This window comes from Coturnix japonica, chromosome 3 (genome assembly GCF_054131305.1).
Source record: "Coturnix japonica strain WE chromosome 3, WE-NBRP24, whole genome shotgun sequence".
Lineage (NCBI taxonomy): Eukaryota > Metazoa > Chordata > Aves > Galliformes > Phasianidae > Coturnix > Coturnix japonica.
Window position 1 is genome coordinate 82,474,226 of NC_140665.1, and position 12,527 is coordinate 82,486,752.

Here is a 12,527-nt window from a genome sequence, read left to right on the forward strand (position 1 = left end):
ATGCTCCTTCAGTGAAACTGGTGACCTGTCAGATACAGCTAAATCAGGCAAACGCAAGTGGGGTACGAATTCTCTGACCTCAGAAGAAGATGATTCTGGTTTGTGTAGCCCTCCAACAGAAAGGGAAGAAAAACAAGATACGCTCTTAGCAGGGGAGCGAATGCAGACACAGACTTTATCTTCTGCAGAAGACATCCAGGCAGTAGGTCAGCTCAGCCCGTTCTTTCCAGCTCTTTGCAGAGAGCAGCAAGCCCCAGTGCTTGCTAGCAGCAGTACTCTTGTCAGAGAGAGCTGCAGGCTGACTTCATGTGACATTTTGCCCTCTGGAATAGGCGAACAAAGCAATTCACAGAAATGTGAGAGTGACCAGGAAGAGATGGGTGGAAAATACTCTTACTTAGAAAGCTTTGGAGGGGAAACTCTGACACATGGCAATCCTCTTCAAGGTGATGGAGGAAGTATTACCCTGAGTAAAAATGGAATGGAAAATGGCTATGACATACATGGAAAAATTAAAACACAAATCACAACAGTGGAAGGGGGTGATGTGGATGATGCTCCTCCTCAAATAGATGGTTACTGTATGAACATTGCTGTAAATAATAGTGACACAGATTTAGCAAAGTATGAGATCTTATCTGATCCAGAGGATTTGAGTATAGCAGATACAGGCTCAAATGAAATGACATTTTCTGTTCAGCAACTTGAATTAGATTGCACTGTAAACTGTCCAAAAGCTATCCCAGGGAGAAGTGAAAGAACTATCTGGACTACAGGCATACAAGAAACCTTAGATACAGTCTGCAATGGCCTATTGTCTAATAAGGTAATTAAAAAAAAATCCTTTTATGAAATAGTTGTGATGTAACCTTAAACTTGCTTGTAGTCTTCTGTACGTTTGACTCTTGTTGGAAACATTCTGTGTTTTATTAATTCAGCAGATGTAGTGGTCAGAGACACTGGTGCAGCACAGGCGAGATGTCCCAAATAGGTGTGGTGGTCAGTTCAGAAAATGAACGAGGGGCAATTTCTGACAGGGGTGATTACTTCCAGCTGTTCAGTGCTTGGTTATTTATTGTCCAGATGGTGGCTGTTACTCTTGATTTGGAGAGCCTCACTGTGCACTGATGTTCGTGTTCAGTTCTTACACAGATTGTGGTTAAAGGCAATGCCATTCAAGGGCAGATACAGCCCATTTATTCCGGCTGAGCTGCCTTACTCATAAAGGTGTAAGCAACAGTATCAGATTGTTGTGGTTTCCAAGGCACGTAGATTAAAGGCTCGCTGCATGTTCTGAAAGCCTTCCTTTGCGTTTGCGTGCCTGAAAGTAGATCTGACGGCATAGTAGTGTTTTACAGGCACTGGGTCTTATAGTGCTCTCAGAGTGGTGGGTGAGGTAGGAGCTTTGTAATAAGGAAAGGGTGTTTATCACGTCTGTAATTTCTTTCTTCCCTCTCTGGTTGAAATCTGATATACTTCAGGCTTTGTTGCTAAATTGTTTGGGTAAACTTTGGCCTCAACAGTAATTGTAATTTATTTTAAGCTTCTCTTTGCAAAGAATGCTTGTGTTTTTAAAGGGTAAGTTATGGAGATCAGTCCTCTGTGGCAGGACGTAGCTTTCAAAATATGAAGCTTTATGGGACATAAAAGAATTTGTTATTGGTTCTGTGTAAAAAGATTATTCTGCCTTCTCTCTACTCTAAAGTCAAGAAAAATAGGAATATTTTCCCTTTTCTGGAAGCATCCAGCTGATTGCATGCTGTAAGTTTTCGTGTAACCACAGTCCTAGAGTTTTCAGGGCTTTTTGTTCTTTTCACTTTTGTCCATAATAACCAAATTCTTATGGATGCTTAATTGATTTTACCCCTCCTGCTTGGTGTAGCTCTTCCCTAACTTCTAGATTGACTTGTCAGCTCCTGGGAGTGTGCTCAGCCACCTGAGGGCTGCTGCTTTCAAAGAAATCACTTGCCATACTGTGTTCCTTGCAAAAGAGGAGTCATTGGTATGTTTGAAGTGATTCCTTCTTTTCAGGATGCTGAGAAAGGTTGCTTTGAATGCGCTAAATGTACACCAAAACTGTTACTGAATGCCGCTATAGAAATAGGAGGATTTAGGGTCAAAAGTTGAGCATTCTTTAGCATTGTTTATTCACTGGTTATTTTTCACTGGCCTGTGTAATTAATTCAGGGGCTTTGGGCCATTTTCTGATCTCATTGACACTGGTGTCATTTCAGCCTCATTCAGTTGAATACAAGTGGTGATTTACATTGCTGTTGCTAATGGTAATAATCTGGCTCTGAAAAGCCTTAAGTACCTGAAAAAGTAAAATAAAGCAAACAGAAAACTGTTCAAATTGTTGTTTGGGTACTGTCAAAGCCCTGGTGATTTGCAAGAATGTTTCTGAATTAAAAACCATTCTCATGGGTGTCCTCTGTGATAGCATTTTAGCAGTATCTCTACTGCTTCCTCATTTTATTATGTTTATATCCTCATAAAACCTCCCTTAGAATCATTCTTTGTTCACCATTTCTTTAACTTGAAAGTTTTATTTTTGTCCTGACTTGGCAAAAAATGTGCAGGTGTCTGTCTTGGTGTTTGCTTGTTTATGTAAGCACAACTTACAGTCCTTCTGTGCCTTTTTTTTCTTTTCTTTTTTTTTTTTTTTTCTTTCTTTTTTTTTTTTTTTTTTGGTAGAGTTTATAGACAGATAATTGAACAGACAGATGCATTCCTCTGGTTTTCAGATCATTTCCTTGATGTGAAGATCTTCTCCCTCTCTCCCTGTTTCTCCTCTTTCCTCCTGTCTAGTCTACACTCATGGAAATGTACATCATCCTACTTCATTGATGCACTATATTTATTCTGTTTAGATTAAGTCTATTATGTTTAGTTGTTTTGATTTTTTTTTTCCCTCTTTTTTAAGGAAGGTTCTGGTAAGGAACGTTTTCCTTTCTTTTGGATACCAGTCAGCAAATTCAGCATACACATATACATATGTATTATTTTTGCACAGTGTGATGCACAAGATGAATTTTATGTTTCATGCATGTCCTGGTTTTCCAACTGCAGGTATTCCAGAAAGAAGAAATTGAGCCTCTGCAAGTTAAACAACAGGAGGTGAACTGGTTGGGTCAAGGCCTTATTCAGAGTGCTGCTAAAAGTACCAACACAGAAAGCCTTGAACATGACCTTGAAGATGTTAACACCCGGTGGAAAACTCTTAATAAGAAGGTTATTATTTTGTACACTCTTCTGCTTTTGTCTTGTCCTATGTTTTCCTTACTTACTTACTTACATCTTTCAAAACACAGGAAATTAAATATTCAGTTACGTTATTTTACACAATAACTTCAGTAGTAATTTTAAGGATAAGATTTATATCGCTGGTTGCCAGAGATATTGGCTGTCATTATAAAGTTCTGTCTAACTTTCTGTAGGTCTCTCATAGCTTTTCATAGAGGAAAGTCTCCTCCAGGTCTGTGTTTCTCTCTGCTTCAGCAGGACAGAGAAGTTTGATAATTCAGTGAAAGAGGCAAGAGTTGTGACACTCACCTGGGAAAGGTAGTAATGCCATTTGTAGTCAGCTGCTTTGGAGCAGCCCCTCTTTGATATTTTTACACGTTTCTGCACTCTGTTGTATTTACGTACACTGGCTATACGTGGTCAATGCAGGATAGAGTGATTCAACCCAGCTTAGTGTGACTAGTGGCTCATTTCATTTATAGTAGGTACTTTAAGTGTTGCCTGAAAGTTTGGAAGGTGCTATTGCTTTGTAAAAATCTGCTGTAGATTTTTTTTTTTCTATGCTTTGAAGACTTATCTTCCTAAAGCAGTTGCTTTTGAAAATGGCAGGGATGGGAAGTCAAAATAGCATTCAGTTTCTGCTGCTCTCTGTGTTCCCAAAGGAGTGATGGAGCAGAGCCATAGACACTTGTGATTCACCTATTTGTTCTCTCCTTTCCTATGTCTTCTTTCCTTTGAAGGTGTTATTGCCCCTCAATTGCTTCTCAGGGTTCTTGGCTGAGTCTTTTTGTAAGGAAAATGAAGAGCGCAAGAAATACAAACATCCTGTCAGTGTAATTCATAATACTGTAGCTAAATGAAACAGGAATAACTCTTGTAATGGACTACTAGAGCAGACTCTTTTGGGTGAATGACTGTAGAGATTAATGGTAAATTGTGCAATAGTGCTGTTACAAAAACCTATGAAAGTGAGAGTATGTGGTAATGATATTTCCAAGTGTTGAGCAAATTTTAGCTACTTATTTCACAGAAATAAGAAAAAAAACCAACCAAAAAACTACAGTCAGATGCTCTGCTTTCTTTCAGGTTGCCCAACGTGCTGCACAATTGCAGGAAGCCCTCCTTCACTGCGGGAGATTTCAGGATGCCCTTGAATCTCTGCTTAGTTGGCTTATTGATACAGAAGAACTTGTGGCTAATCAAAAGCCACCATCTGCTGAATTCAAAGTTGTGAAGGCCCAAATACAAGAGCAGAAAGTAAGTATAACATGTTCAGTCTCTCTCTTTCCACTGGAGAAATGAGAAGAAATCTTTTATGTCTGTCAAAAGTCACGCTCTTCAAGTGTACTGAGGTATACTTGACGACCACCCATTTGGGACTCCTAAGTCTGTCCAGGATTGGGAGAAGTGCCCGCCTTCTAGGAGCTCAGGACATAGTGTGAAGCTGCAGTATGAGCTCTAGTTAGAATTATTAACACTCTCTTAGAAATAAATGTTAAATTCCATTGGAAAAGAAGATAATTTTATTAGACTAGATGAATGAATTTCGTGGTGTCTCAAAGAAACAATGACTAGATTATTTCATTTATTTTTGTGTCTATTTACATGATTGCCATTTGTATTGCCAAATCTAGAAGCACATGTGTCTTTCTCATGAATGCTCCTACAAAATACAGCAAATATGTTAAATGGCATGTTTTCTTAAGTCGTATTGGATGTAACTTGTTACCCTGTATATTTGCTCTTTGGGGTTGCCACGTGTTTTCACCCCAAAGAAACCTAGGAGGTCTTATGGACTTGGCAAAGCTTTGCTGCTGTTGAGAAACTAAAATGAGCATGTATTTAGGGCCAGGGAGAAGAGTGTCTATATTTGATTAGCATCACAATATAATCATTGTTTTTTGTGGTTTTTTGGGTTTTTTTTTCCTTTAAAAGTTTTTCAAGAAGTCAACCTTCTTCTGTTTTTATACTTGTAACATCAGTGTTCCTCAATAACTCTATACCTCATTGCTTTCTCTCTAGCTTCTCCAGAGGCTGTTGGATGACCGCAAGCCTACTGTTGAGGTAATCAAGCGTGAAGGGGAGAAAATTGCAGAGTCAGCAGAACCTGCTGATAAAGTGAAAATCTTGAAGCAGTTGAGTTTGCTGGATAGTCGATGGGATGCATTGCTCAGTAAAGCTGAAGCAAGGTATTTCAGATTCTTTCTTAGCTTTGAAAAATACAGATATAGCATGTAATGGATGGTCAGAAGCAGCATGTGGAACTTCCTAATGCAAAATATTTTAAGTAATATTATCCTTGTTGATACATTACTGTACCTTGATGTTGATGTAATATGTCCTCTGAAGAAAAAAGTGAGAAGTAGTGTCTTGAAAAGTGCAAAAGGTTCTAACAGAATTGTAGCCTAGGATGTAACAATCTGCCAGAGTTAACTGTGTGTGTGTATTTTAAACATTTATGTCTGTTAGTTCATTAGTTTCTTGATTTAAAAACCAAATCTCCTGTTTTGCATAGACTCAAGTGCGGATTTGGGACTTCAGAATCCTGACATGCTGTTACGAAGAGATGGCACTCCTTGTGCTGTTCAGTGTTATCCATATAATTAGTTTCTAGACCTTAGAAGCCCTCGTGCTGCCAGTTTTTGATGGTCTTATTCAAGTTGCTAAGCTGCATTAGTTCTCAAGAAAAAAGGACCACGGAAGTATGTGCATGTATTCTAGCAGTGCAGAAAACACTGCTACAGACTGAAGTCTAGTTCAAGTTCCAATTTAAAAAGACACAATGTCTAGTACACACACTTAGATATTTTATGAATTGTCTGTGTATAAAATATATGGCAGGTAATGAACTGTAAAGTGTCTGAAGACATAAGTGTTTAAAGGACTTTGCTGAATGTATTTTTTGGATAGGGATTTTAAAAAGGACAACCTTGGAGCAGGAAGAGAAGAGTTACACATAAGTGAAAGATACGTAATTGAGAATGAGGAAGGATTTGGAAAGTTTAGGAAAATTATCTTAAGTGAGCAGTAAAACTTTGCAGTGAAGAGCAAATGGATGGATTGGGATTTGAGTAATTAGAATAAAGTGAAATTCAGCGGTGTTGTCTTCTGCACCTTCTGCTAGCCTCTATAGTTCCTTTACTCTGAATGTCTTTTGTTATTTCATACCAGTGATACAATTATTCAATTGGTGGAGTAAACCACTAATAGATTATTTTATTTTTTTAAATTTATTGGAGGAATCTGAGTCATTGTTGGAGTAAAAGTTAATGTCATATTTAATTTAATATTATTTTCCCAATCTGGTGATACTTAATTAAAAATCAAATAGCAGCTTTTCCCAACCTATCTATTAGTTGCAGACTTGTCTGCAACTGGATGGATAGATGGATGGAGACAGACTTGTCTCCATTTTCCTTTGCCAGTCTCTGGCTTCTCATTTGAGAAGATCTGGAGATCAGACCACGATTCTGAAAACATAGTAGAGTATTTCTGTGAGCATTAGATATCTGACTGTGACAGGTCTATAGGGTCTCCCTTGTTTGTAAGCCTAGGAAAGCATAGTTTTTACCTGTAACAAGATCCCCTGCTGAAAGACAATACTGTAATGTTTTTCATGTTGGAAAAAAATATCTCTTAAAAGCCTTCTTGGGGGAAATTTTCTCAGCAGTGGCTGTAGAGAAAATTTCCTATAATCAAGAACTTTCTCTGAAATGTAATAACCTGAAACAGAAAGGTTTTAGATACTTCTTTTTTTATTTTGAAGGTCAAGTCTTAGTGCTTTATTACCACTGTCTCATTAGTTTCAAAATAGAGTGAATTAAAGCCACATAGTTCTGTTCACATCATTGAACAAATGTTAGAAGATAATGTACAGTGCTGAGGAAGTGCGATCATACGTTTTGGTTCAGTGAAGTCTTAACCTAGCTTTAAAAGGTGTGTAATCACAGAATTGCAGGGATTGAAAGGGACCTCAAGAGATCATCCAGTCCAACACCCCTGCTAAAGCAGAAACCCTACAGTAAGATCCTTCTCTTGGGATGTTTATAGGAACCGTCAGTTGGAAGGTATCTCAGTGGTAGCACAGCAGTTTCATGAAGCTCTGGAGCCACTGGTGGAGTGGCTGTCGGCCACAGAGAAGAGACTTGCAAATGCTGAACCCATTGGAACACAGGCTTCCAAACTGCAACAGCAGATTTCTCAGCATAAAGTAAGACATGAACAACACAATTGCTTGTGCCATTCTGTTTAAATTCATCTGTGAAGTAAGCACAATTGGGGAGGCTGTTGTAGTGTACTTGTATTTTACCATACTGCTTTTTACTTTTTTTTCCTGTAATTTGAGTTTTATTCATTTGTGTTGGCAATATGTTCTTTTTAATTCAGTTTTTATTTATTTCCACTTACATTTCTTTTATGTTTTTCTGATTTTCTTTTCCATTGTTCTTCATTATTTAAAAAAATATATAGGCCCTAGAAGATGATGTCCTAGCTCACAATAAGAGTTTGCTTCAGGCCATTAGCATTGGTCAGTCTCTAAAGACTATGAGCTCCAGGGAAGATAAAGATATGGTGCAGGAAAAGCTAGATTCTTCTCAGGCCCGATACATTGAGATTCAAGAGAAGAGCAACAGCAGGTCTGAACTTCTACAGCAAGCGTACTGCAATGCTCAGATTTTTGGGGAGGATGAAGTTGAGTTGATGAACTGGCTGAATGAAGTCCATGATAAACTGAGCAAGCTGTCAGTCCAAGACTGCAACACAGAATTGCTTGAGAAACAGCACTCTGAACTACTGGTATTTTGATTTCTGTTCATTTATTATTTATTTTTTATATGATTTATAATCCATAGTTCATTTATTTTTCATTAATCTATTTTAACTTAAAAGGAAATATGCTAACTCCAAATGAAAATAGTGTTGTTTATTATGTCTGTGCTTACACAAATGGCATTTTCTCTTAGGAGCTTCAGGAGGAGATTCTTCTCAGGAAACAAAATGTTGACCTGGCTATACAAAATGGCTTAGAGCTTCTCAAACAAACAACAGGTGAGAGGTTTTAGAAAATTACAGCTCACCAGGTGGGTTTTTTTTGGTAATAAGTGCTTATGAGAAGTTTTAAGTGGAATATGTAAATATTAGTCACAGCCAAGTATTAGTAACAACCAATATGCTTGTTGGTTAAAGCACTTGTAGTTATCTGTTTTAATAAAGGTATGAGATCAAGGTGGGTTGTGTTTTGGAGTTAATTGTACTGTTGATATTAGTGAGCAGAAGTTAATTTATGCTTGTAGAGAATTTGGTCCTTGTTTTCTTATTATTTTTAGTGGAAAATTGTTTTAGTGAACCTGCATTCCATTCTTACATAGCAAGTTAAGGACATTACTCAGATTGCCTGGCCATGGACACAGTCAGTTCCCTGGAGACATTCTCAGGGAACGAGATATTAGACTACCTTTTACTGCAAGAGGAAAGCTTTGTCCATTGGAGCTAGTACTGTGGGAAAAGTTGCATTCCGTTTGTATGCAGTGTGCCTGCGCTGTAGATCAACATCTGTCCAAATTTTCCAGCACTTGTAAAGTTCTTGAACTCCTTAAGACACACATATGGTTGAAGGGAGGGAATCCTTCTCCGTTCCAAATTTAAACATTATGCATAATCTATAATGAAATCTGAATATAAATTTCAGGAGGTTACTTTTATTTTAGCCTTTTGTTTTTAATGGATTGTAAGGAAGGGCGTTCAGTTCAAGGAATTGTGTAGAATATTAGTGTAACGGAAAATCTAGTTATAGTATTCTTGACTTTTTTCTTAGTATTTTCAGTAACTTCTGTAATTTTTTATAACAGTTTAAGAACTACTGTGTACTTAAGGATGGATTTTTTTAAAAGAGCATTTGCATTAAAAGTTGAGTCAAAGTCATCACTTTCTGATAGTTTAGTAAAACAGTAAAAAAGACAGAAGATCAGATCCTAAATTGAGGTAAACTTCATAGCTTTGTAGGCTTAGCGAGCGTAGAATAATTTAAAGGGGGTGAGGATTTGCCCCGTCTTCTTGTTTGGATCGCTTTCTAAATTAAATACTGAGATTGCTGTGTAGGGGCTGATGTTTAGGAAATGGTTTTGTTTTTAAGGAATTGTGTTCACAGGAAATAACATTCTTCTGGTATTTTAGGTGACGAAGTTATAATAATTCAAGATAAACTGGAAGGCATTAAAGTGAGATACAAAGACATTACAAAATTGAGTTCTGATGTGTCCAAGACCTTAGAGCAGGCCCTACAGCTTGCAGGTCAGCTGCACTCAACCCATGAAGAGCTCTGCAAGTGGCTTGACAAAGTGGAAGTGGAGTTGCTGTCATATGAAACTCAAATACCAAAGGGTGAAGAATTAAGCCAAGCACAGGAAAGACAAAAAGTAGGTTTTAGAGTCTGTGAATTATTTATTGCTTTACGGTTTTGTGTTAACCTTTGGTTTGGTTTTGTGAATAACTAATTCAGCATTAGATCAGCTGACTAATTGTAGCAGTAGTCAAGAATCATGCTTACTTTCCAGAATCATTTGTTTTAATCTCATGCAAAACTGGGTTGCAGTTTATTTTTAGTTCAGCATTTCTTTCTTGTTCAAGCAGCTACCTTACCCTGGGAAAACTCTGAAGCTGTCAAACAAAGTTATTTTGGTTCTTTAGTTATGACATGGATATTATCCTGTAAAGTATGAAAAATACTGCATTTAAAATGCATTGCTAAGCTTGTTTAACAAAAAATACATATTTAGAAAAAAAAATGCAAGCTATATGGTGAGGGTGGTGTTTTGAGTGGAAAAAAAGGAAAAAATGTCATTCCTTCAAATGATATATATGCTATAATAATACATATTAACAATTAGTATATTAGTAATGTATATGTTAAAATATAAAATCACATAGACATTACTAAATATGTAAATATTGAATTATAGTTGTACATATAGATATAGAAATGACTATCAGTGGGGCTTCCTGTACAGAAAAAGCTTGAAGGATTGTGTGATAATTTGACAGGAGTACAATACAATCATTGCTCATTTCAGGAATCATTTGAATTAATGATATTTTCCTTCATTTCATGCTCTGGAGGTGATTTAGTTCCTTATGGAGTGACAGGCTGCAACTGGCATGTGTTAGTCTTATTTTATTTGTTCACTTCCTGAAGTACTCACAACTCATAACATTTCAGAGAATTTCAAGCTATCATCTTGACTGGAGAAATGTTTTTAGTGTATAGTCTGTAGAAAACTTAGACTTACCCAGTTTTTCGTCAAACAACTTATAAGTATCAAAAAGCTAGTACAACTGAGCTGAAAATAATTGTGTTCATTTATCCCTTTGGTGTGCCTGGAAAACATTTCAGTTCTCGATTCAGTAGTTTAGAGAATAAAAAACATATGTAAGCTGTGTGCGTGTTCAACTCATGCTGGCACATTTACTTTTAATGACCTTTTTCAGGAGTTGAAGAAAGAAGCAAAAAACAACAAAGCCTTACTGGACACTCTCAATGAAGTTGGCAGTGCCTTCCTGGAACTGGTGCCATGGAGGGCTAGAGAGGGACTCGACAAGATGATAACAGAGGACAATGAACGATACAGATTAGTGACTGACACAATCTCTCAGAAGGTGGATGAGATTGATGCTGCCATCCTGAGATCCCAGCAGGTACTGAAAACCTGTTTTAGGGCTATAATAAATGGCCTCTGGCAATGTGTACTTGAATAGAAGATGTCCTTTAATAGTGTTGCCAAGCATTTCTTGTGCTCAGGCAGCAAAAGACCTGTTTGAATGGAATGTGACTCCACTGTAAAGATATGCATGCCAGAAGGTATGCGGTTGTAATCACACGCCTTTCTGTTGACAAAAGCTTCAGTCTTGTAGCTAACATTACTATAACTATCCCGTGGTTGCTTAAGTGGGAGTTTTCTTGAGTAAGAACTGAATCGCCCTTATCTTTCACAGATCATGTTAAGTAAAATATGACCCAGTTTCCCAGCCAATTTTCCTGGATGCAGCATTGAAATCACTAATGTTGCTACACCTTCCAGCATCAGTTGATTGTCTAGCTTCCCTATATTTTTGACAATTAAAAGCTGGACCATATTATCCAAACTGTACTGGAGATCTAAAATAACAATTGCTTTTACTCATATCCACAATACTTTTCTTGTTGGGATACAAAACCTGAATTACTAAATATGTGAAGGTTTCAAAACACACACAGGTGCGTGTATATGGGTATGCTTTGAGAGCCGACACTCCAGTTTCTTTACTAAATGGTCCCATATTAAGGTCCATATTTGTAAAAACATCATGGAACACAATTTTCCACAGTCTGCCTACAGTTCTAGCATAAAAATACTGGTGGAGATTTTTCTTTCTGCTGATAGTTCCCGTAAAAAGTTATAATGGGACAAGGAGCAACCGTATGTGACGATTTCAAAGTTTCTTGGAAGCCAACTGAAAAGAGGCTGGCAGTAACTCAGATCTCCTTATTAGCAAGGTTAAAAATAACTTCATGTTTAACTTTTTAAGGAGTTTGTTATGAGTATTATTTTGTCTCCTTGAAACAAATCCTCAGCAACAGAGGGTGATTTCTGTGAGTGAAAAGAGGAAAAAGGAAGGCAGGCAAGAATGCCAGGAGGCCTCCATGGAGCTTCTGGATTTAATTAAGTATGAAAAGAAAGTCTATGGGGAGTGGAAGCAGGAGCTGGTTACCTGGGAGGACTGCAAAGCTGTCCAAGCAGCCAAGGATCAGGTTAGGAAACCTAAAACCTAGATTTAATTAAAGTTTGCTAGGGACATAAAGGGGAACAAGAAGAAATTTTAAAAGTGTATCAGTGATAAAAGGAAGGCCGAGGAATATGTGGGCCCTCTTCAGAAGGAAACTGAAGACCCAGTCACAAGGGATACAGAGGAATATGAGGTGCTTAATGACTTCTTTGCCTCAGTCTTGTGGCTCTAGCCGGAACTCCCAAGCTGCAGAAAGCAGAGCTAAGAATTCAGAGAAGAACATCTACCTACTGTTAGTGAAGGTCAGTTTCGAGAGCATATAAAGAACCTTAAAGTGAACAAGTCCATTGGACCCGATGAGTTCCATCCATGGATTCTGAGGGAACTGGGAAGTTGCCATGCTGCTTTCTATCATATTTGCAAGATCATGGCAGTGTGGTGGAATTCCCTCTGTCTGGAAAAGGGAAAATGTGACACCCATTTTCAAGGTGGGGAAAGATAGAAGATCCAGGGATCTACAGGCC

At 37.7% G+C, this 12,527-nt stretch overlaps 1 protein-coding gene across 44 annotated transcripts in view; it reads left to right on the forward strand.

The window, feature by feature from the left end:
* Nucleotides 1-12,527, forward strand: part of DST (dystonin) — a 280,915-nt gene that overhangs the window by 212,742 nt on the left and 55,646 nt on the right. For 39 of the 44 annotated variants that reach the window (XM_015859182.2, XM_085542024.1, XM_085542021.1 and 36 more), the window contains 8 exons: nt 3,070-3,231; nt 4,330-4,500; nt 5,266-5,432; nt 7,294-7,453; nt 7,714-8,040; nt 8,208-8,292; nt 9,418-9,659; nt 10,729-10,935. In XM_015859182.2, the coding sequence (XP_015714668.2) occupies nt 3,070-3,231; nt 4,330-4,500; nt 5,266-5,432; nt 7,294-7,453; nt 7,714-8,040; nt 8,208-8,292; nt 9,418-9,659; nt 10,729-10,935 (1,521 nt within the window). The remainder of the gene's footprint in view (nt 1-3,069; nt 3,232-4,329; nt 4,501-5,265; nt 5,433-7,293; nt 7,454-7,713; nt 8,041-8,207; nt 8,293-9,417; nt 9,660-10,728; nt 10,936-12,527) is intronic. The other 5 variants (XM_085542031.1, XM_085542034.1, XM_085542036.1 and 2 more) reach the window with 1 other exon arrangement.